A 20,964-nucleotide genomic window follows, 5' to 3' on the forward strand; every position below is an offset into this window, starting at 1 on the left:
CTCAATAAGGAAGTTTTCCTCTTCCACATCTGAATAATGGCAATCCTTTCCCAATTTGCAGAAATAAATTTAAGTCAATAGGTAGCTCAATTTCAAAGATTTTTATTTTCTTTACTTCTGCTCCCCATATGTTTCCTAAAAGCTTTTCTAACTAGTAGGGCTAGTGTGTGAGTTGTCACATCTCATACTCCTGTGCTCAGTGTGGTAGGCTTACCTCTTGGCAAATGAGAACATAAGCTCTGGAACCCCACTTCCTGGTTTTAAATCCTGGCTTTATGACTCAGTAGCAGTGTGGCTTTGGGAGACTCATTTAAGCAATCTGTGCCTCAGCTTCTTCACAGGTAAATAGGAAGAGTAATGCTACCTGTACCATAGTTTTTCAAGTGGATTCATTGAGTTCATCCATGCCTCATACCTGGTAATCAGAACAGTGCTGGCACATGCTGAACTCTGCATGAGAAGTTGCTGGTATTTTTACATGTGGTGGAAAATGCGAGTTTTAGAAAAGCAAAGACCAGATCCAGTCAGGCTTATGCCACTTGCTTATGTGCTGCATAGCCTTGGACAAATCATTTGTCTCAACTTGACAGATGAGAAAACCAAAGCCCAGAGATTTTTGGAAGACCTGTCTTACCAGATTATTTTGAGAAGCACTAACAAAGAATGGAGAACACTCAGCACTGGCCTCACCTTGAGTAGGAACTCATTTAATGAAGATAAGAGGCTCATATGAAAATTACAGACGTTGGCATTCTCACGGTGGCTCAGTGGGCTAAGAATCTAACTGGAGTGGCTCAGGTTGCTGTGGAGGTGTGGGTTCAATCCCAGCACCATGGGTTAAGGATCCAGCAATGCCATGCCTGTGGTGTAGGTCACGGTTGCAGCTCAGATCCAAGCCCTTGGCCTAGGAACTTCCACAAGCTGCAGTTCAGCCATAAAATTAAAAAAAAAAAATTATCGACCTTGACAACTCATGATTTATTTAAAATATTCTATGTAACATTACTGTTGAGCTGAGTGACCTGTCAGACCATCTGAGTCCTATTTTCCGCTAGTGAGTTTGTCCTCGTTCACAGCATAAAATCAATATAACAATCTTCCATGATGTTCTGCAAAAAGCCCTATGACATCCTGGGCTGTTGAAACAGATTTGGGGATACTAATGAACGTGTCCTGAAACACTGAGGCCAATGAAATCCTGGGCTGTACCTAGAGAGGCTTAAGAACTGAAGCTGACCACTTCAGCCACTTAACCTAGAAGGCCACAAATAGAAATACAGCCAGTTTAGTATTTCATCTGAAATTAATCCCAACCTTTTGAGATTCCCTTTGGCACCTAAAGTAGAAAACAGATAATTCCTGAGTAAATTTGCCTGGATGATATTAAGCGCACTAGACAAGAGGCCATTTGTCTTATGTTGTGTTGTTCTGAGGTATCAAGAATCCGGATGATCTTTTTTTTTTTTTTTTGTCTTTTTGCTATTTCTTGGGCCGCTCCTGCGGCATATGGAGGTTCCCAGGCTAGGGGTCCAATTGGAGCTGTAACCACCGGCCTACGCCAGCGCCACAGCAACGCAGGATCCGAGCCGTGTCTGCAACCTACACCACAGCTCACGGCAACGCCAGATCCTTAACCCACTGAGCAAGGGCAGGGACCAAACCCGCAACCTCATGGTTCCTCGTCGGATTTGTTAACCACTGCGGCACGACGGGAACTCCAAGAATCCGGATGATCTTAAACAATCACTTAGATTCTCTGGGACTGACTTTCCTCCCTTGGAAAATGAAAGAACAGGTATCGAGGGCCTCATAGATCTAAATGTTATTATTCTAATTCAAAGATGTGGAACTGACTGTGTGAAGAGGAGTCCATGGAAGCACTTGAAAGTGTCATCTTTTTTCCTAAGACTCAGCACCATTTGATGTCCACAGACATGAAAAAAAGTTCGGGTCCCAGTATACATTGAAAGCAGACCCATCTCGATGGATGGAGAGGTCTATGGCTGAGCCAGAAAGGATGTCAAATGAAAATAAACTCTTACCTTTTAACTTCTTTGGCATCACTTGCGATGAAAAATCCTAAAGTACCTTCTTGGATCTTAAGATGGTTTCCAGGATTAATTAATATACTGCTCAGTGAACAAAAACAAACAAAGAAGACACAGTTATGAGGTCATGTTCTGAAGAAAACCTGGAAGTCTACATCATATACTGTTAACTTTATAGGGTGCCCACTAGTCTAATGCTTTCCCCAAAGATTGTGCCTAGAGCCTGAGGTCCACTGCCCCACACATTTAACTGGATAATGCCATCATAAAGCTCTGCTGCCCAGTCCCCAGGTTGGCATGCTCCCAATTGCAGATAGCAAAGCAAATCTACGTTTGAGGGTTGGGTTTGTACAATGGCATTGCCATCATGGGCTTCTGATGTGAAGCCAAATTCCTAATAACACATCCTTTGGAAACTGCTATTGATGGTCAATGCTGAGTGTTACTGGTCTAAGAGAGCTACCCCTGCACTAATTTTCCATTAGATGACAAAGCATTAATGGGACCCCTATATGCATATAAGAACATACATGTACACACCCCACATATTACTGCTGAGAATGGTACGAGACACCTGTAACCAATGCAGAAGCAAACAGTACATCTGCATAACGCCGATAAGAACATGGAAGTGGATTCCATGGACAGCTTATGTAGAAAAAATTGGATCTACTTTAACAATAGAAAGAAAAGGGCCAGCAGTTGGAAATACTTAATGATTCCAGTCTGCTATTTACAAAAACGTACGGGAGTGTCTGGTGTATCCTGACTGGGGCCAACTGTAATTAGAAAACAAATGCAAATTATCCCTACAAAAACTTGCCCTGCAGGGAAGTATGAATCTAAATATACACTGTCCTGTTTCAAAGTAGTAATATAAATAGATTAACAGACTAAGTTGCATTTGGATTGACAGGAGAGATAAATGTATCCTAATCTAATAAATGGATGAAGCAAACAAGTTTAATTCTCTTCAGATCAGAAGCAGAATACAGGAATATCTTCCACAGAGACTGAGATGAGGTTTGGGGTTCAACGGATATGGAATTCGGGCATTCTAAATGCAGCAGTAGATTCCACAGAGCTATTCTTTGATCTGAAACGTGGATGTTTAAGGGAAGAGATGTTTGAATCAGGGTAAAGGAAGTCCTCAACTGTCCAAAACAATCCAAAAAGAGGGTAGTATTTAACATGTGACCTCTTACTGCTGGCAAAGCCATTCCAGAAACGTGCTGTGGCCAACAAAGCGCTGTGTCTGTAGCAAGGCAGGAAGGACCCAAGTGAACTTGTGTTCTGTTCAGGGAACTTGGGGTGGATCATTACTGTAAATGTTTGTGATCATAAGAACAGCCATTATTACCCATAATGAGACCTGACAGGAGGAGAACCATCCTGTGAAAATGTCGTGATTAACACTAAATGAGAGCAAGAGTCCATGAAGATTTGAGCATTCTGCCCTAGAACCACAGGCTACAGTGAGCCTCCTCTCCAGTCAGGAAGCAGCAGGTCACACTAACAGCACAGCGTGCAATGGGCAGGGGTGCTGTACAGACACCTCCCAATTACCTCTCCAACAACCATTCACCTTGATTTAACATCCCTCTAACTTTTCAGGACTGTGAGGGGAAAAGGGAAAAGGGGCAAAGCTTATACAGTTTAAATGGATTCCTCCTTTTTTTTTTTTTTTTTTTAAACAGCTGCATCTGTGGCATATGGAGGTTCCCAGGCTAGGGGTCAAATGAGAGCTTCAGCTGCCAGCCTACACCACAGCCACAGCAAAGCCAGATCTGAGCCACATCTATGACCTACACCACAGTTCACAGCAATGCTGGAGCCTTAACCCACTGAGTTAGGCCAGGGATTGAACCCACATCCTCATGGATACTAGTGAGGTTCTTAACCCATTGAGCCATGATGGGAACTCCTAGATGAATTCTTTTTTCAAAGGCAATTAAATGGGATGTTTTAGAAAGGCAGTATTTCCCTTGAGCTGCAGCAGGTTGGCTCCAGCATCATCACTGCAGTGGCCCAGGTTGTTACTGTGGTGCAGGTTTGCTCCCTGGCCAGAGACCTTCTACATACCATAGGCACAGCAAAAAAAAAAAAAAAAAAAAAAAAAAAAAAAAAAAAAAAAAAAAAGGCAGAATAGGAGAATAGGCAGAATGGTGGCTTTTGCACCCTTTCTTACCCTTATGACTGCATGGCAATTCTTCTGTGCCCTGGCTTTGCAATCAGAAATTGGGTCCTGGAGTTCCCGTCATGGCGCAGTGGTTAACGAATCTGACTAGGAACCATGAGGTTGCAGGTTCGGTCCCTGCCCTTGCTCAGTGGGTTAAGGATCCGGCGTTGCCGTGAGCTGTGGTGTAGGTTGCAGACGCGGCTCGGATCCCGCGTTGCTGTGGCTCTGGTGTTGGCTGGAGGCTACAGCTCCGATTCGACCCCTAGCCTGGAAACCTCCATATGCTGCGGGAGCGGCCCAAAGAAATAGCAAAAAGACCAAAAAAAAAAAAAAAAATTGGGTCCAATTTCCAGCCTGTCATTCAGTATCTACCTGACTTGGGGCAAGTTACCAAGCTTCCCTAGAACTCATTGCCTCACCTACATGATCACAGTGAAGGTAAGCATTGTCTTTCTTCAGAGGATTAAGAGAGGCAAGGCACAAAAATCTCAATGCTTACTGGTTATCATTATTTTTATTATCTATTACGGTGAAAAAAAAGCCAAAAGTGTATTTCATTTTTAATGAAATTATCACTCTAGCTGGCCCCACGGAATGGAACACAGGACTTCTTATTGAAATGTCCTGCCTACAATGAGATAAAGTTACAGGGTAAAGAACTATACACTCCAGAATAATATACAAGGACATACATGGAAAGTTCTGGGTCCTTCTGGAGTTTAAAGGAGCTAATTCCTTAAAGTTGAATAAGCCTACATTTTGATGCATATTCATCTGAAAGGGTAAAAAAAGCTTCTGAGTGGAAAAAAAAATCCTATCGTGATTCTAACAATGCAATTCAAAAGGGGAAATTTGACACTCATCAATGTCTGGGTGACATATATGCGCAAAACAAGCCTCGCACAGAACCCTGTTTTCCTCCTTTACATCATATGCTTCATTAACTGCACTCCAGTGATCAAGCCCATTGTGTCATGGTGGGAATATGGTGATAGCAAGGTTCCCATCAATGGAAAGTTCCTTTTCATTTCCTTTGTTCTTTAGCAACGGTGAATAAGAATTGGCATACAGTGAGAATCTGGGACTGTCATTCCAGAGACGCCAGGTTGTGATAATTTATTGCAGCCTTCAAGCTTGCTTCAATCAAGTGTGCATGGTGGAGAGGAAAGATTTGGGGCCCTGCTGTAAGGCAGGTTTATGTTCAAATCTCAGTTTCGCTGCCAATGTTGGCTGAGTGAGTGTGCATGTGTCAGGCCAATGGGCTCAGGTCCTGGACTTGGGCTTGGACCTGCCACTCAGCCTCACTCTCCTCATCCATTAAATGGGATGAACAGTCACCAGCTTGCAATGTCACTAGGAGAAATAAAGTACGCATTATGTGCTGAGAGCCACATAGGAGGTCCTCAATACACGACAACTGTTAATGGTAAGCAAGGTAAATACAGTGACTAAAGACAGATAGATCATCTTTCACCACATCACAGCTCTCCACTTTGTCTTTGCTGCTAATTAACTACCCAGGAGGCACCCTACTGGCCTTGAAATACCTTTGTACTAGATGCAGGATCTGAAACATTTTATTCCCCTACAAAATCTGGAGATGGGCTCACTTGGACTGGCTTTTGGCTGCAGTGTGAAGCATCTCTCCATTCATTAAAGCTTGCGGCTGATTGTGTAAAAGACACCATAAGCACTTCCAAGAACATGACTGATCGTGTGATTCCAGGATGCTCTCTTGTTCTCTCTTGGATGGGGAGAGGCGTTCTATCACTTCTGTGTACAACGTGAGGCAGCAGCGCTGGGCGCTACCCCAATCAGGCTAAGGCAGCCTTCTCGGCAGCAATCAAAAACCTGAGCGCCACTCTTGGGAATAATGAAAGAAAGAAACCTAGAGACATAAAGAAGCTCATGGTGCTGGATTCCACCCATAGATTGAAGGGTTTGCTAAAGAAGCAGGTGCCCCTGATTTCAAGGAAAAATTCTTCCTGTGTAAGGGTACAAAGTGTCAAAGTCTCTTTGAGGAAATATACTACTCTTTTTGAATTTTAGACAGTGATCCTTCTATCCGCATTCCAAATGGAGAAAGTTTAAATGGAGTAAACCCTCCTCTCTTTGAAAATATAAAAAGATAAGGATCCTTGACAGAAGTAACTTTTTTTCCTGCCAAGTGCCTGCCACCCATAGACTGTGTTATTGACCTTCTAATGGGAATATGTAAATCTTTCCAAAGATCTTTGATCTCTTAAAAGAATCTCCAGTGTTGTTTGTTTTGTCCTTATGACACTGCCAAAAGTCTCCCTCCCTGTCTATCAGTTTAAATCAGTCTCTTGCTCCAATTTTGTCTAATTCACTAGCTTATCAGAGATAAACTTCAAGACGTGTCATGTGAAGAATCAAGAAGGTCTCTAAGAAAAAAAAAAAAGTCCATATATCAATTAGCAGAATTCCATCAGGGACAGCTTCTTGGCAGTGGTGAACTTTCTCTCATTTCAAGGAACTATAAATTATCCTTTTTCTTCTATGACCTTGCTAATGTCTACTGAAAACATTCAGTAACAGCTAGAGGAAAAGGGTTGGTGTGGTCCCTTCTCCAAGGATTCATGTTTTCTCTCTCTCTCTATCCTTTGCTCTCAAAGTAGTTTTGAATCTAGATTTACTCTTTGGTTCTTCATCCACTTTATGAAGCAAAGATATATTTTCTGCAGGGAATCCATAGTTCAAAAAGGAGTGAAAAGCATAATCCTATTTATTTACTTTCAACAATAAGTTTCTCATGGTTGCCAGCTTAGAGCCCAGCATGCAATAGGCGCATTTCGACTTTTTGTTGAATGAATGGATGTCAGTTCCAAAAATCTCTCTTTTCCTCTCTGATAAAGAGAAAGGTGATCACAGCTGTTCTTTCACAGACCAAGCTGCAATTCTTATAAGTCAGGCCTATCAAATCAGTGATCGCTTCTCTTCTAGGGGGTTGGCAACTGAGCTAACAACCTCCCGGATGCATTAAGTAGAAATATGTAAATGTACAGATATCCAAATGCCTAGTCACTTGGGGTGTTGGGACAATTGATTTCAGTATTGAAACGCCAGTCACTTAGAACTGAAATATGTGTTCCTAAACATGAAATACATGCACATGAAACTGCTAGTGGGGCTCAGTCCAAAGGGAAATGACCCTGTCAGCTTCCTCCAGGAGGGAAGCTCCTCAAGCTGCAGCTCATTTTATGGTATATCTCTCGCTGAACTTTAGTCAGGCTGGAGATTTGGGACTTGATGGTGAAAAAAACAATGTATTCCTCTTTTTCTACCACTTATGCATAACAAGTGGGAAACATCCAATTATTCCTTCTTCTATCATCCTGAACTTGAGTGGTTTGCTGCTTTGGGAGACAACCAAGGATCAGTAATTTAACAGAAACAGGTAATTTTTTAAGGAAACTTTTATCCACTATAGATAAATGTGACAGGTGTGTATTTCTCCCCACCCAACCCCCCGCCTCAATTTTGGCAGATGTATCGTACCATTCCCTGAGTGGTTACAAAAACATCACCCACATGAGAAGATAGTTTGTCATTGATAAGATGGTAATTATATCTGTGTCTAGCAAGCTAGTGGGACTTCACTAACGAGAGCAAGAAGAACCATCTAGGACTTTAGTTCATGCTGTATCCAAATGAACCAGGCCACTGGAAAGTGGCCTCTTGACCATGCAAGGTCATACATTGCCATTGGTGGGAATTTGACCTGACGGTTGTCTTGCCATTTATGAGCTGTTAGGGCATAACCTACAGAAACCCAAAATCTCAAATCTTATTGCCTTTCTAGAACTTTTCATTTCTTCCAGGCTTTAAAATGTATTCTGCTGGAGTCCCACACAACTAGACACACCCACTTTTCCTTTTAGAATTATACATCGAGCACAGTGTATAGTCCATGCTGCAATCTATTTGAACCCAATTCACTTACACAGAGACAGCATAATAAAGATTGCTCCCAGTTGGTCACACTCAAATGACTGCCACTGTGGTCTGTCAATGACATGGGCAAGGGCTTGTTTAGCCTGAATCCATCTCAGTAATTTTAGCAATGGCATTTGAAAATCTATTTTGGACATAAGGAAAATCGTAGCCATATGGGGTAGGGAGAGAGTTCATTTGGGAAGGACCATGCTGGATATTGGGTTCTGGGAGCAAGCCTTGTCACTTTCTGATTCACTTCAGGACAAGTCATGCCTACATCACAACATGCCTTCACCACAGGTTCAAAGGACTCAAAAACCAAAAGCCAACAGCAGAGGTGCAACCACTGTGGACCTTTGAAGATGCAAAGTGTTGCAGTAACTTCTCGCAGTTGGATCATATCAATAATACCAAACTGACAGGAAGCCACCTCTACTCAAAAAGAAATCACAGAAGAATCTGACTTTGGAAAGAGTTCCAAACAAATACACACACACACACACACACACACACACACACATACACAATTACAAACACAAACACAGGACAGTGATTACAACTACAGAGCCAAACAACTTTTGAGAAGATGAACAAGTATGCATCTCAATAGTATGTTTTCAACAACCTTGTCTTAGAGAATATATTATTTAAAAACTACATGGAAAATATTAAGCCAAAAGTTAAAAAAAAGAAAACTGTCAATGAGAAATTTGGTCATGCTTCCCGCAACACAAAACAGCAGCAAAACAGGGTGAGGTCACATGGTAAAAGTTGAGATACTTCATATTAAGAAATATGCCCAAACACACTGAGAAAAAAAAAGCCATGAGTTCATTTCAATAAACAGTACTCATTCAGGAAATCAAAGGTGATGAGCTGGCAATTTAGTAGCAGTGTTCTAAGTGTGTACTGAGTACTGGCCCAGAAAGAAAGTACACAGATGTTATCATCAAAATTAACATCAGGAAAAAGAGTTAAGTGTAAGGGCTTGGTCTCTGTTTTGTGGATAAAAGGACACGAATTCAGCTCTACAAACTGGAAACCAGACATGGGGAGGAGAAGGTCACCAGGAATGTGGATGTGGTAGGCAGACAAATGGCACCACAGAGTCTGGTCGACACCAAGACACATCAGGACAGAACAGAAACAGACACCAAGGGCTGGAGAGAAGCGTCCCCCTTTTTCAACTTTAATAGCATTTGTTCCCATCATGGGTGCCATGGCTGAAAATGAGATCTGGTCTTTGTTTTTTTGTTTTTTTGGTTTTTTTTTTTTGTAAATTTCCTGCAAAGAAGTTAGTGCGTCATCCAAAAGACTCAACAAATCAAACAAGAAAAGCAATATGCTACTTTCAATTTTTATGTATTCCGGTCGGAGAGAGATTTGTATATAAAAATACATATATATTTATATATATATGTATATACTAGACAAGGGAATGAGATTATATATACACAGACACATATATATAATCTCTATCTTCCTGAAGTCTTGGCAAAGGGTTAGTCCTGCGGTTAGAAGTGAAGACAGAGGGTGGAGGTTGGGAGGAAAGTTAACGAAGAGAGCATACCGCTTTCGGCTTCTGCAAAACGACAAGAAAAGAATTGAAAATCAAACAATTGGATCATAAATTGACTCACACCAGAAGGAAAGAAGGAATAAAACCTTTGTTTCAAATTATTTGAAGGATGCATGTGAAAACAAGGGTTTTCAGCAAAGCATGGAAACAGTATCATGGGGTGAAAGGGCAGCAAAGAAGGTAGTTCACACAGGTCAGAGGCAAGGGGACGGCGGGGGTGGAAGAGAGAAGCAGGGTTCTCTGCCTTTAACACCTGGTCACTTAGGAAATGTGACAGGAAGGGAAACGGGACATTTTTAAATGAGGAACAAAATCAAAAATTTATTTTCTCAGGAAGGGTCAGGAACTCGGTTCTTTTTAACACGGATATTGTGTTGAAGTCCTGTGTGTTCTCGGAGGCATGATCCACATTCCCTCCAACACACCTTTTTTCCACAAGAACCCATGTGCTTCCACACTGAGACCAAGCCACATTTGAGGATTCAAGCTGGCAACTGCACACAGAAAGCCAAAACCAAGCCAAACAAGTTCTTTTCTCCCTTTTCTGAAAAATAAAAATAAATTCTAAAAAAAACTATTTGTATACATATGGCTTTGTTGAAAACATCTCAGATTTGTGAATTAATTGGAACATCCATCAACGCAAAGACTTCTTCAGGGAGAGCGCTGAGTTATTTTTCTTAGAGTGGTGACTGGACTCACACCCAACCATTCGTAGCCCTTCTCTCTCCCTCCTAGGGACCCAAAGATGGCAGGTGGGAAGTGGCTGGTCAGGGTTCAGGGTGCAGTCTCCTGCCATGAAATTATTCCAGGATGGTTGAAAAGCACTATTCAGCATCACTGACATCCTGATTTTTTTTTTTTTTTAGAGATGCACAATAGTGATAAAGAACATTAAATTACACAAGGATGTACTGACTTGGCAACATACAGAATATCATGTGCAAAACCTCAGGATACCCATCTTCCCCACAAAGGTACATGTGCGTACCAGCAACAACATGGGTAAAAGAAGCCATCCAAGAAGCACCCACCTGATCTGCTGGATAGCAAAGAGGCAAGGACTCTCAGGGGTATTTTGGTTTTGTTTCGTTTTGCAAATAATATTCTTCACTTTGCCAACACAGAGAAGGAAAATGTATACCTACATAGATAGCTGTTCACTGCTATGGCCATGGTCTACTATGTGGCCACCAAATCGACCATTTTGTCTTCCTTTCGGTCAATTTGGATTTTCCAAATAGTTTTACATGGGATCAGATTGACTGTGAGGAATCTGATCTGGGGGTCAAGGTAAGAGAGAACACTGGATTGACTTGCTTACAATCCAGTGTTTGGTAGTCTGTTTGTTTGGTCATAGAGACGTGGACTGCACATTTGGGAGCCTGGCTTTATTGAGTCAGTCACTCGGATAGTGCAAACTCCTTACAGGAGGAGGATCCTTCTAGACTCTCCCTGCACTCTTCTCAGTTATGAAGGCGTGGGCTGGAAGAGATCTGCACCCTTCCCTTGAGCATCTATAGGAAGAATTATTTGGCATAACTAGGAACAGACCATGGATGTCATTTCAGAGGACACAAGCCTGAGAATTTCTCAGGGAGCCCTTCTTTCTTCCAAAACTATTGAGAAGATGTGGGGAGCAAAAAATCATCTTTTTTCCATAAAGTATACAGTACTCCAGCAACAAAATTCCTTGTTAGCGCAATGCGTCCTTCTTCCAGCGCAAACTCATGTATTGACTGGGGTGTTATCTATTTCAACCAGACTCCGTCCCCCATCAGTCTGACTTGCACATAATTAAGTGCAAAATAAATAAATAAAGAGGGTTCCTGCCTCCCGGCCCTGCTCTCCTGGCTAATTTACATGAAGCTGATATTCTGCCTTCTGGATTTCAGATGTACCGGGAGAAACACATATGGTACACAATAGGCTGCTTGTAATTTGGCCATCAAGAGAGCTGGTGTCTCCCATCACAGCCCTGCCCTGTGCCTGCTATGAAGGAGGCCAGAGTCCACCTGCATTTTGCTCACAGCAGTGAAAACTGGTGTTAGAACAGGGTTTGTCCCTGGTTTTATGCACAGAGGGTAAAAAGGGCAAGCTGGCATGATCGGGTGGAGATCTGGATGCCTGATCCCTTTCCCTTGGAGAAATACTTCTCTGAGTGCCTGGGTGGGGCTTGCGATGCCAGGCAACGTCTGGGATGGAAGGGGCAGAGTCTTGAAACGTGCGTTCAAGTCAGAGAGGTGGCGCGTTAGGGTCCACACAAATAAATAATGCGCCAGGAAGAAGTGGACTGAAAGATCCCAGGGCACACGCTCAACATCACAATTGGCAGCGGCCACTGTGTCACGGCAAACTTACCGACTCTCTCGGTTGGCGGACTTGTATTCAATGGCTATCATGAGAAGCTTGAGCTTCACAAAGCACAGCCTGCAACAAGATGGAGAAACCTGCCAGTCAGTGCTGCGGAATGACCAGAGCCACATAACAAACACTGTAATGATCTTTCCATCTCCTGACGCAGTCATTATCCAAGGGACCCTCATTCTACAGTCACTGTGCCAAAGGAGGGGGATGTGAGCTCTACCTCCCCATCTTCCCCATTTCACTTGATTTCTTGCAAGTGATAAGGCCCTAAATGTTCAAAGTGCAAATTGCACTCAGGTCTGGATGTCTAGACACAGACCCCAAGCAGGGATTTGTGCCTGGGGATTTGCGCTGGGCCAGATTCATTAGTTACTCAGTCGGATAGTAAAATGTTAACTGCAGGAGGAGGGAGGCATTTGGAGCAGCTGGACCCGTTCTTTGGATGCCATTTCATCTTTTGTACAAATGGCTCATATTGTTGTTCCAAGCAGACCCCTGTGTGCTCGGAATGATGGTAATAATCCTTAGCCTCTGTGTGAGTGCCCAGCACATGACGGCGACATCCTTACTCCTGGCTCCATCCAAGCTGTCTGACCGCATCTGCCCAGTGCTCTTGCCTGCAGCCCAGACTGCTTTGGGGCTGGCTGGTTCCCGCCTCCAGGCCTTCACTCACATGGTCCCTACCCTGGAATGCCTTCTCCTCCCCTCCCAAACCATTCTCCAGGCCCACGTCAAATCAAACCTTCCAGGTCTCCTTTCTCCAGCCACTGCCAACCTCTCATTTTCTATTCTAACTCCTTCAGCACCTTCTCTGCAACCTCAATGTTTAGCTTTGAGTTGATTTTATGCTGACTATGATTGCATCCTACTGTTTGATGTGTCTTAACTTTTTCTCCTCAACCAGTGCAACTTCTTCAAGACTTTTGGACTTGTTTGAATTCCCAGAGGGCTGTACATAGAACCCTTGGTACAGAGAAACTCAAGAAATGAATAATATCCACTTACTGGAGTTTGGTTCTAAGAAAACAAAATAAAGATTTGGTAAAATATTTACACATAAAGATGTTCAAGGAAATAATATTGATACAGAGTAAAAAAACTGAAATTTACCTAAATGTCCAATAAAAAGGCAATCGTTAGATAAAGTAGGGTACAATGTAGTATTAGCATTCAAAGTGGACATTTTATTTTATTTTATGGCCCTAAGGTGTGGCATATGGAAGTTTCCAGGCCAGGGGTCAACTTGGAGCTAGAGCTGCCTGCCTATGCCACAGCCATAGCAATGCAGGATCCAAGCATGCCTGTGACCTATACTTCAGTTCATGGCAATGCCAATCCTTAACCCACTGAATAGGGCCAGGGATAGAACTCACATCCTCATGGCTACTAGTTGGATTTGTTCCCACTGAACTAACACAGGAACTCCCAAAGTGACTTTCTGAAGAATATTTTAAGGCATGAGATCAATATATTATATAGGTACAAATTGGTAAACAATCTGATAAAGTTAGGTGAAAATGTATTTATAAACTCATAGAAATAGAGCTCAGATAAACATACATATATATATATATTATGTACCACGAGTTTCTAAAATTGCTTATGTTTTCAGAGCTTCTGGATAGTAAAACACTGGTCGATTGATAGATTGAGAAATGAGCTAATGGTTATTCAGCTCCAGCACCGTAATGGGGTGGAGAGGGGTGCTGGGTCACAGGTCAGAGCCTTGGTGTTCTCATTTCATTCCCACAATATCCCTAAGGGGGAGATATTACCCCAGTCATTCAGACTTTGATTGGTATCTCTATTTTACAGGGATAAAACTAAGGCCAAGAAAGTCCATGTGACTTGCCCAGGGTCCCCAGCTAGTTAGTGCCTGGCTGGATATCCAACATCGAAGCCCATTTTATATTGGGGGAGATATACAATAAGCAAATATGCCAGTGATTACATAATAAATTCCCAGATGAGTATAACTACTGTGCAGAAAATAAAACACCTAAGAGGATACAAAGTAACTGGGAAGGTGTGTTATCTGCCAAGGTCCAGGAGGACCATCCTGAAAAAGCAGCACTGGGCCACAGAGCACTAGAGCATGATGAGAAGAAGTGGGCAGGAGGGGATCTGGGGAAAGAACTTTCTAGGGAGTGGAAGCAGCAAGTACAAGGGCCCTGGGGTGGGAAGGAAGTCAGGGTATTTGAGGACCAGTATTAAGGCCAGCAAGGCTGCAGCTCACTGAGCAAGGTCAAGTGTGATGGTGATTGGGACAGGGAGCGAAGTGGGAAAAAGATCACAGAGACTTTGCCAGCCACAGCAAGGAATCTGCAGCTTATTCTAAGTGAAATAGGAGGTTTGGAGTTGGCGCTAAACAGAGAAGTGACATAATCAGATGTGCTAGACCTGGGGATGTGTTGCTGATGAGGAAGGTGCTGGGGAAGACCTCTAACTCTCCAGTGGCAATGAAGACCAATTGTTTATTCCTCCTGGGAGGTCATGGCCCCCATATCACTTTCAACAGACAGTCTGATTTCAAAGGACCACTTTCATCCAGGGTTTTTTGGTCTCTCCCGGTGATTTGCAGGTTTTCTGATTCCTGCCAGCAGACTCTAATGACCTGGGCTTTGTGCTGATTATGCAGTTTGCTGAGACACCAACCCACACATCCAACTATAGCTGGAAAAGCTTCTCTTAATTTATGTTCCATAGAGCACAGCTAACACGTACCCTTTATGGGGCTGTTACTTCCGGAGCTTAAATTGTTTAAAATATCAGATGGCTTATGCAATATTTGTTGAAACAAACTACCAAATTAAGTAACCACTTTCTAATGTAAATAGCAACTAAGTGCCAACAAGGAGAAGGCTGATCTTAACTTAGCACCTATCATGGAGAGACCATTTTGCTGAAACCCTATGAACAATGGCCACTCTGGGATTCTGCTGTTTCATAGAATTAAGGATCTTTCTTTTTTTCCTTTTATAAAAAAAATTATTAAAGTCTAGTTGATTTACAATGTTGTGCCAATTTCTGCCATACAGCAAAGTGATGCTTATTGCTCAATGACCTGATCCTATTGGTGAGAAGGAAAGAAAAGTTCATAGTAAGGGTGAATTATGTTTTCCTAGCTACCACTATACCATTTACCACATAGATATAAAAAGAAATGAGCTTTCCAACTCAGAAAAGTCAATAAACTCTACATGGTCTTGTGCATATTCCTTGCCTGCACGGGGTAGACCGGCAGACCTGAATCCTATACACAGCCTTACAAAGGCCTCTTCTGAAGAAACTTTGACCTAAGATAAGTCATTGTTCACTGGCAAAAGGGACTAAAAAAAGACAGACAGAATGACATAAACAGTGATTATGGGTAGACCTTGGAGATATTGTGGGTTTAGTTCCAGATGACCACAATAAAGCAGATATCCCAATAAAGCAAATCACACAAAATTTTCAGTTTTCTATTGTATATAAAAGTTATGTTTATACTATAGCATAGTCTATTGAGTGTGAAATAGCATTATGTCTAAAAAACAATGTATATACCTTAATTTTTAAGACTACTTTATTGCTTAAAGATATCAAAACAATTATGATAGCGCAGAGCTAGAACAGACAATAGCCAAAGCAATCTTGAGAAAGGAAAATGGAGCTAGAGGAATCAAGCCCCAGACTTCAGACTATATTAAAAAGCTATTGTCATTAAAACAGTATGGAAATAGCACAACACTAGAAATATAAATCAATGGAACAGGATAGAAAGCCCAGGAATAAACCCAAGCACCTATGGTCAACTAATTTATGGAGTTCCCATTGTGGTTTGTGGAAATGAATCTATCTAGTATCTATGAGGATGCAGGTTCGATCCCTGGCCTCACTCAGTAGGTTAAGGATCAGGTGCTGCCATGAGCTGTGGTGCAGATCACAGATACAGCTCAGATCCTGTGTTTCTGTGGTTGTGGCGTAGGCTGGCAGCTACAGCTCCAATTTGACCACCTAGCCTGGGAACCTCCATAGTCCCCAGATTAAAGAAAAAGATTAAAAAACAAACTAATTTATAATTAAGGAGGTAAGCACATATAAAGGAGGAAATATAGTCTCTTCAATAAGTGGTGCTGGGAAAACTGGACAGCTACATGTAAAAGAATGAAATTAGGACATTCGCTAACACTATACATAAAAATAAACACAAAACGGATTAAAGACCTAATGTAAGGCCAGCTACTATAAAAACTCCTAGAGTAATCATAGGCAGAACACTCTGACATAAATCGCAGCAGTATCTTTCTTGATCCACCTCCTAGAGTAAATGGGATCTAATTAAACTTAAAAGTTTTTGCACAGCAAAGGAAACCATTAAAAAAAATGAAAAGACAACCCACAGAATGGGAGAAAATCTTTGCAAATGAAGCAACCAACTTGGGATCTCCAAAACATACAAACATTTCATGCAGCTTTATATTAAAAAAATAATAATAATCCAATCAAAAATTGAGCAGAAGATATACATAGGCATTTCTCCAAAGACAGACAGATGGCCAAAAAGCACATGAAAAGATGCTCAACATCATTAATTATTAGAAAAATGCAAATCAAAACTACAATAAGGTATCATCTCACACCATCAGAATGGCCATCTTCAAAAAGTCTACAAAATAGGGAATTTCCATGGTGGCTCAGTCGTTTAAGAACCTGACATAGTATCCATGAAGATGCAAGTTTGACCCTTTGCCTTGCTCAGAGGGTTAAGGCTCTGGCATTGCCACAAGCTGTCACATAGGTCACAGAAGCGGCTTGGATCTAATGTTACTGTTGTCATGGTTGTGGCATATGCCGGCAGCTGCAGCTGAGAGTGCCTAGGAACTTCCATATGCTACACGTGCAGCCATAAAAAGAGAAAATATCTACAGACTATAAGTGCTGGAGAGGGTGTGGAGAAAAGGGAACTCTCCTACACTGTTGGTGGAAATGTAAATTACTACAACCACTATGGAGAACAGTATGGAGGTTCCTTCAAAAACTAAAAATAGAACTACCATATGATCCAGCAAGTCCATTCCTGGGTATATATTTGGAGAAAACAATAATTCAAAAAGATATATGCACCCTAATGTTCACTGCAGCACCATTTACAATAGCCAAGACATGATAGCAAACTAAATGTCTATCAACAGATGAATGGATAAAGAAGATATAGTACATATACACCATGGACAATTACTCAGCCATAAAAAAAGAACAAAATAATCCTTTATAGCAACAGGGGTGGACCTAGAGATTACCATATGAAGTGAAGTAAGTCAGGTAGAGAAAGACAAATATCATATGATATCACTTATATGTAAAATTGAATAAAAATAACACAAAAGAACTTATTTATAAAACAGAAACAAACTCACAGATTACCATAAGCAAAACCATGATGCAGAGGAATAAGGAGAACAGGAACAACGTATACATACTACTGTACATAAAAATAGACAATCAACAAGGACCAAGCACAGGAAAATCTATTCAATAATCTGCAATAACCTATATAGGAAAGAAGAATGGATATAGACGTATGTATAACTGATTCACGTTGTTGTACACCTGAAAGTGAAGCAACATTGTAAGTCAACTATACTCCCCTCATTAAATTTTAAATAATTTAAATTTAAAAATGAATTACTATAGTAACATCAAAGACCACTGATCACAGATCAACATAAGATATAATAATAATGGAAAGGCTTGAAATTCTATGAAAATTGCCAAAATGTGACACAGAGACACAAGGTGAGCAAATACTATGGGAAAAAATGGCACCAATAGACCTGTTCGATGCAATGTTACCATAAACCCTCAATTTGTAAAAAAATAAAAATTAAAAATTAAAAAATTAAAAGTAAAAAAAAATTATTTGCAGAGTGTGATAAAGCCAGGTGCAATGAAATGAGGTCTGCCTGTATATGCAAAACAGTGCCACAACCATAGTTTTTCAGGCTGAGACAATTTAAAATTGGCTGGCCCAGCCTTTTTAGATGACAAACTGAGGTCCAAAAAAGGAAAACTGACTTGTTCAAGGTCAAATGGACTTTATGTATAAAAACCAAAAGTGGCAATCAAGCAACTTGTTCAAGGTTAAACAACTTACATGTGGAAATGTCAAAAGTGAAAATCAAGTCTTAGTGTAGTGTGTTATACAGATGCTTCTTATAAAAGCAATGGAAATGAAGTGATTGCCGGAAGCCCAACATACAGACATGTTCTGTTTGGTCAGTATAGTGTTTTAAAAAAAACAAACCAGAATTAGATACAAATAGGTAATTTCATATAAAAAACAGCTTTTCAGCTTTCCTTGGTAAATCAGATATGGTCATACTGGAGCCACATTCCATCGGCTACAAGGGACTGGAGCTTCAAGTCAACTACACTCCCATAAAATTAAATTTTATTGTTTACCCTCACCCCTCAGAATGGGACATGTATTCTCCAATGTGCCACAGTCCCCACCACTCCCAGTAGTCTCAGACCTCTTCACTCTAATTCTTTGTTGCTAATTGCCTATCCCCATAGGCATCTGAGCTATTAATCCCAGCTCTAATGAGTATACTCTGGATATTTGCAAAATATAAATCTTGAGTAATTTACGATTTACACTGGAAAGAGCACTCATCTCTCCCTACTTAAAAATCACAGTTTTTCATTAGTTTTTGCCACAGAGAATTGGTGAATGTCAATTCACTAGGGTGCTGGGCTTAAGGCTGCAGCTGAGGCACAGCCTCTGTTGTGGGTCCAGGGGGAAGAGCAGACCACAGTGAATAAATGGGGCAGTGGGTGTGGTAATCACCTGTTCACTTGTCTCTGCCCTCCAAACTGAGCTTCTTCAGTGCAGAACAGATGCTTTGTTTCCCTGGCATTTTGCAAAGTGCAAAGAATAAACTTGCAGTAAGTGTCGATTAAATAAATGTATGAAAGAATGTGGATCAGAATCCCATGGGTCTCTGGAATGATCCAAAACAGATCAAGCGGTTAACTAGGAAAGCCTAATTTAGGCAGAGAAGGCCTGGAAGTGAGGATAGATTCATGAAGCAAGAAGCTTTTTAACTTGCTAGTTAGAAGCAGACAGAGAGGCAAAGAAGGACATAGGAGGAAACAATAGCAGTGATAGGCTCTGGGAATCCAATGGTTGCCTTCATTTCTATGACCCAAGGTAAGTACAAAGCTAAGATACAGGCAGCAATTTCTCCTCAGAACCCTCCACAGACCCTGTTACAAAGGATGGCCTTCAGACTACTCAGAATTGATGTCCTGAGATTAAATATTTATTTGCATCGTTTGATACTTTTTTGGGGGGAAAGCAAAATGGGTTTTGCTCATCCAATTCTTAGAATCATTCTTTCGGCTAATCTAAGCACACACAGAATGGGGGTGGGACGAGAAAGGAGGCTTAGTGTGAGGTAGGAGAGAAGAAAGAAGCAAGATCGCTTTCATGATGTGATAAACAGGATGAAATCAGCCATAAGTTGGTGAGAATTTAATCCTTGGTTTCTAAAATAAAATGTCCCAATGTGTCCAAGGCAAGAAGTTGCCACTGGTTGCAAAAATAATTACAGGGGAATAGAAATGACTTTTTTTTTCCCAAGAAAAAAAAAATGCCACTTGTCACAAAAAGGTCTTAAACCAGCAATCTACAATAAAACTGTTGTAATAACAAGTTAGATTGCTTTCTTGATAATTATTAAGCAGAGGTCTACCAAATCTGACAATGGCATTATACAAAGCCTTTTTTTTTTTTTTTTTTACTGCCAACATCATCTGTTAACTACAGTAGTTTCAACCCAGATGTTCCTGAACAAAGGCTCTTAAGAATTAGAGTCCAACTGTTTCCACCTACCCAAGGGGAAATAAATTGTTCTTGCCATTAAATCAGCCCCCTTGACTAGAAAGATTGCTTGCTGGTGTGAATTAAGCATAGAAACCTGTCATAGAGTTTGCACCTTCTAATGGACTCGGGAAGGGTATGCAAAGATGTGGTTTGAGGGGTTGCTAAAGATGACTCACCCAGGAGTGAAGTGGGTGAGGACGGAAGAGGCAGCTTTCACTATGACCTCCAAACCCAGCTCCACCTGGAAGTGCCAACCTCTCTTCAGTTATCCAGAGAGACCCTGGGAATATCGGGCTGACACATGGAAATAGAGTAGATGTGGATGTAAACACTGTGCATTGGGAAACCAGATCTTTAGGATCCAGGGGCTAGAATGAAAAAAGGCTCACATTTAGGAACTTTGATTTAAGATGAGACGCTCTCGAAATGAAAACATCTAGTTAAAGAAAATTTGAAACAGTGGGATTTGCAAGACCCAGCACCAGGAAAACGGAAGTGATTTAAACTGCTCATGAAAATAGCAGTTCAGGTTTCCCAACAGTTTCAACAGAGGTGAAGAGAGAAGGCTTTAGAACAGCTCCACCCTCAAACACACACACACATACACACACACACACACACACACAACCACACACACAATGTCTCCACCAGCACATCTAAGACACTTGAATTTAAATGTGATTACATTCTTTGATACAGACAATTGTTTGTCTAAAATGGCAATAAATGTATTTTAGAAAGGTTTGCTACTATGATTAATCAGAAATGCAAAATGTAAAATGTGTTTGCTATGTGTACCCAGCATCAAGTTAAGCCCCAGAATTTCTACTGGATTGCCTCCGGGACCCCTCCTATAAAGAATTCTAGACCTCCCACTGCCTCTGTTGCCTTCAATTAAGGGCCTCAGTAGAGACTACAGTCATCAGTTTATTCACTAGCATGTAGAAGGATTACTGGTCACCTT

At 41.3% G+C, this 20,964-nt stretch overlaps 1 protein-coding gene across 14 annotated transcripts in view; it reads right to left on the bottom strand.

Annotated features, from left to right (window-relative positions):
• The window catches only part of KCNMA1 (potassium calcium-activated channel subfamily M alpha 1), a 754,541-nt gene that overhangs the window by 136,560 nt on the left and 597,017 nt on the right, over nt 1-20,964 (bottom strand). For 7 of the 14 annotated variants that reach the window (XM_047760128.1, XM_047760127.1, XM_047760132.1 and 4 more), the window contains exons 16-18: nt 12,125-12,193; nt 9,755-9,766; nt 2,043-2,129 (exon numbers count right to left, since the gene is read on the bottom strand). In XM_047760128.1, the coding sequence (XP_047616084.1) occupies nt 2,043-2,129; nt 9,755-9,766; nt 12,125-12,193 (168 nt within the window). The remainder of the gene's footprint in view (nt 1-2,042; nt 2,130-9,754; nt 9,767-12,124; nt 12,194-20,964) is intronic. The other 7 variants (XM_047760135.1, XM_047760130.1, XM_047760140.1 and 4 more) reach the window with 1 other exon arrangement.

This window comes from Phacochoerus africanus, chromosome 15 (genome assembly GCF_016906955.1).
Source record: "Phacochoerus africanus isolate WHEZ1 chromosome 15, ROS_Pafr_v1, whole genome shotgun sequence".
Lineage (NCBI taxonomy): Eukaryota > Metazoa > Chordata > Mammalia > Artiodactyla > Suidae > Phacochoerus > Phacochoerus africanus.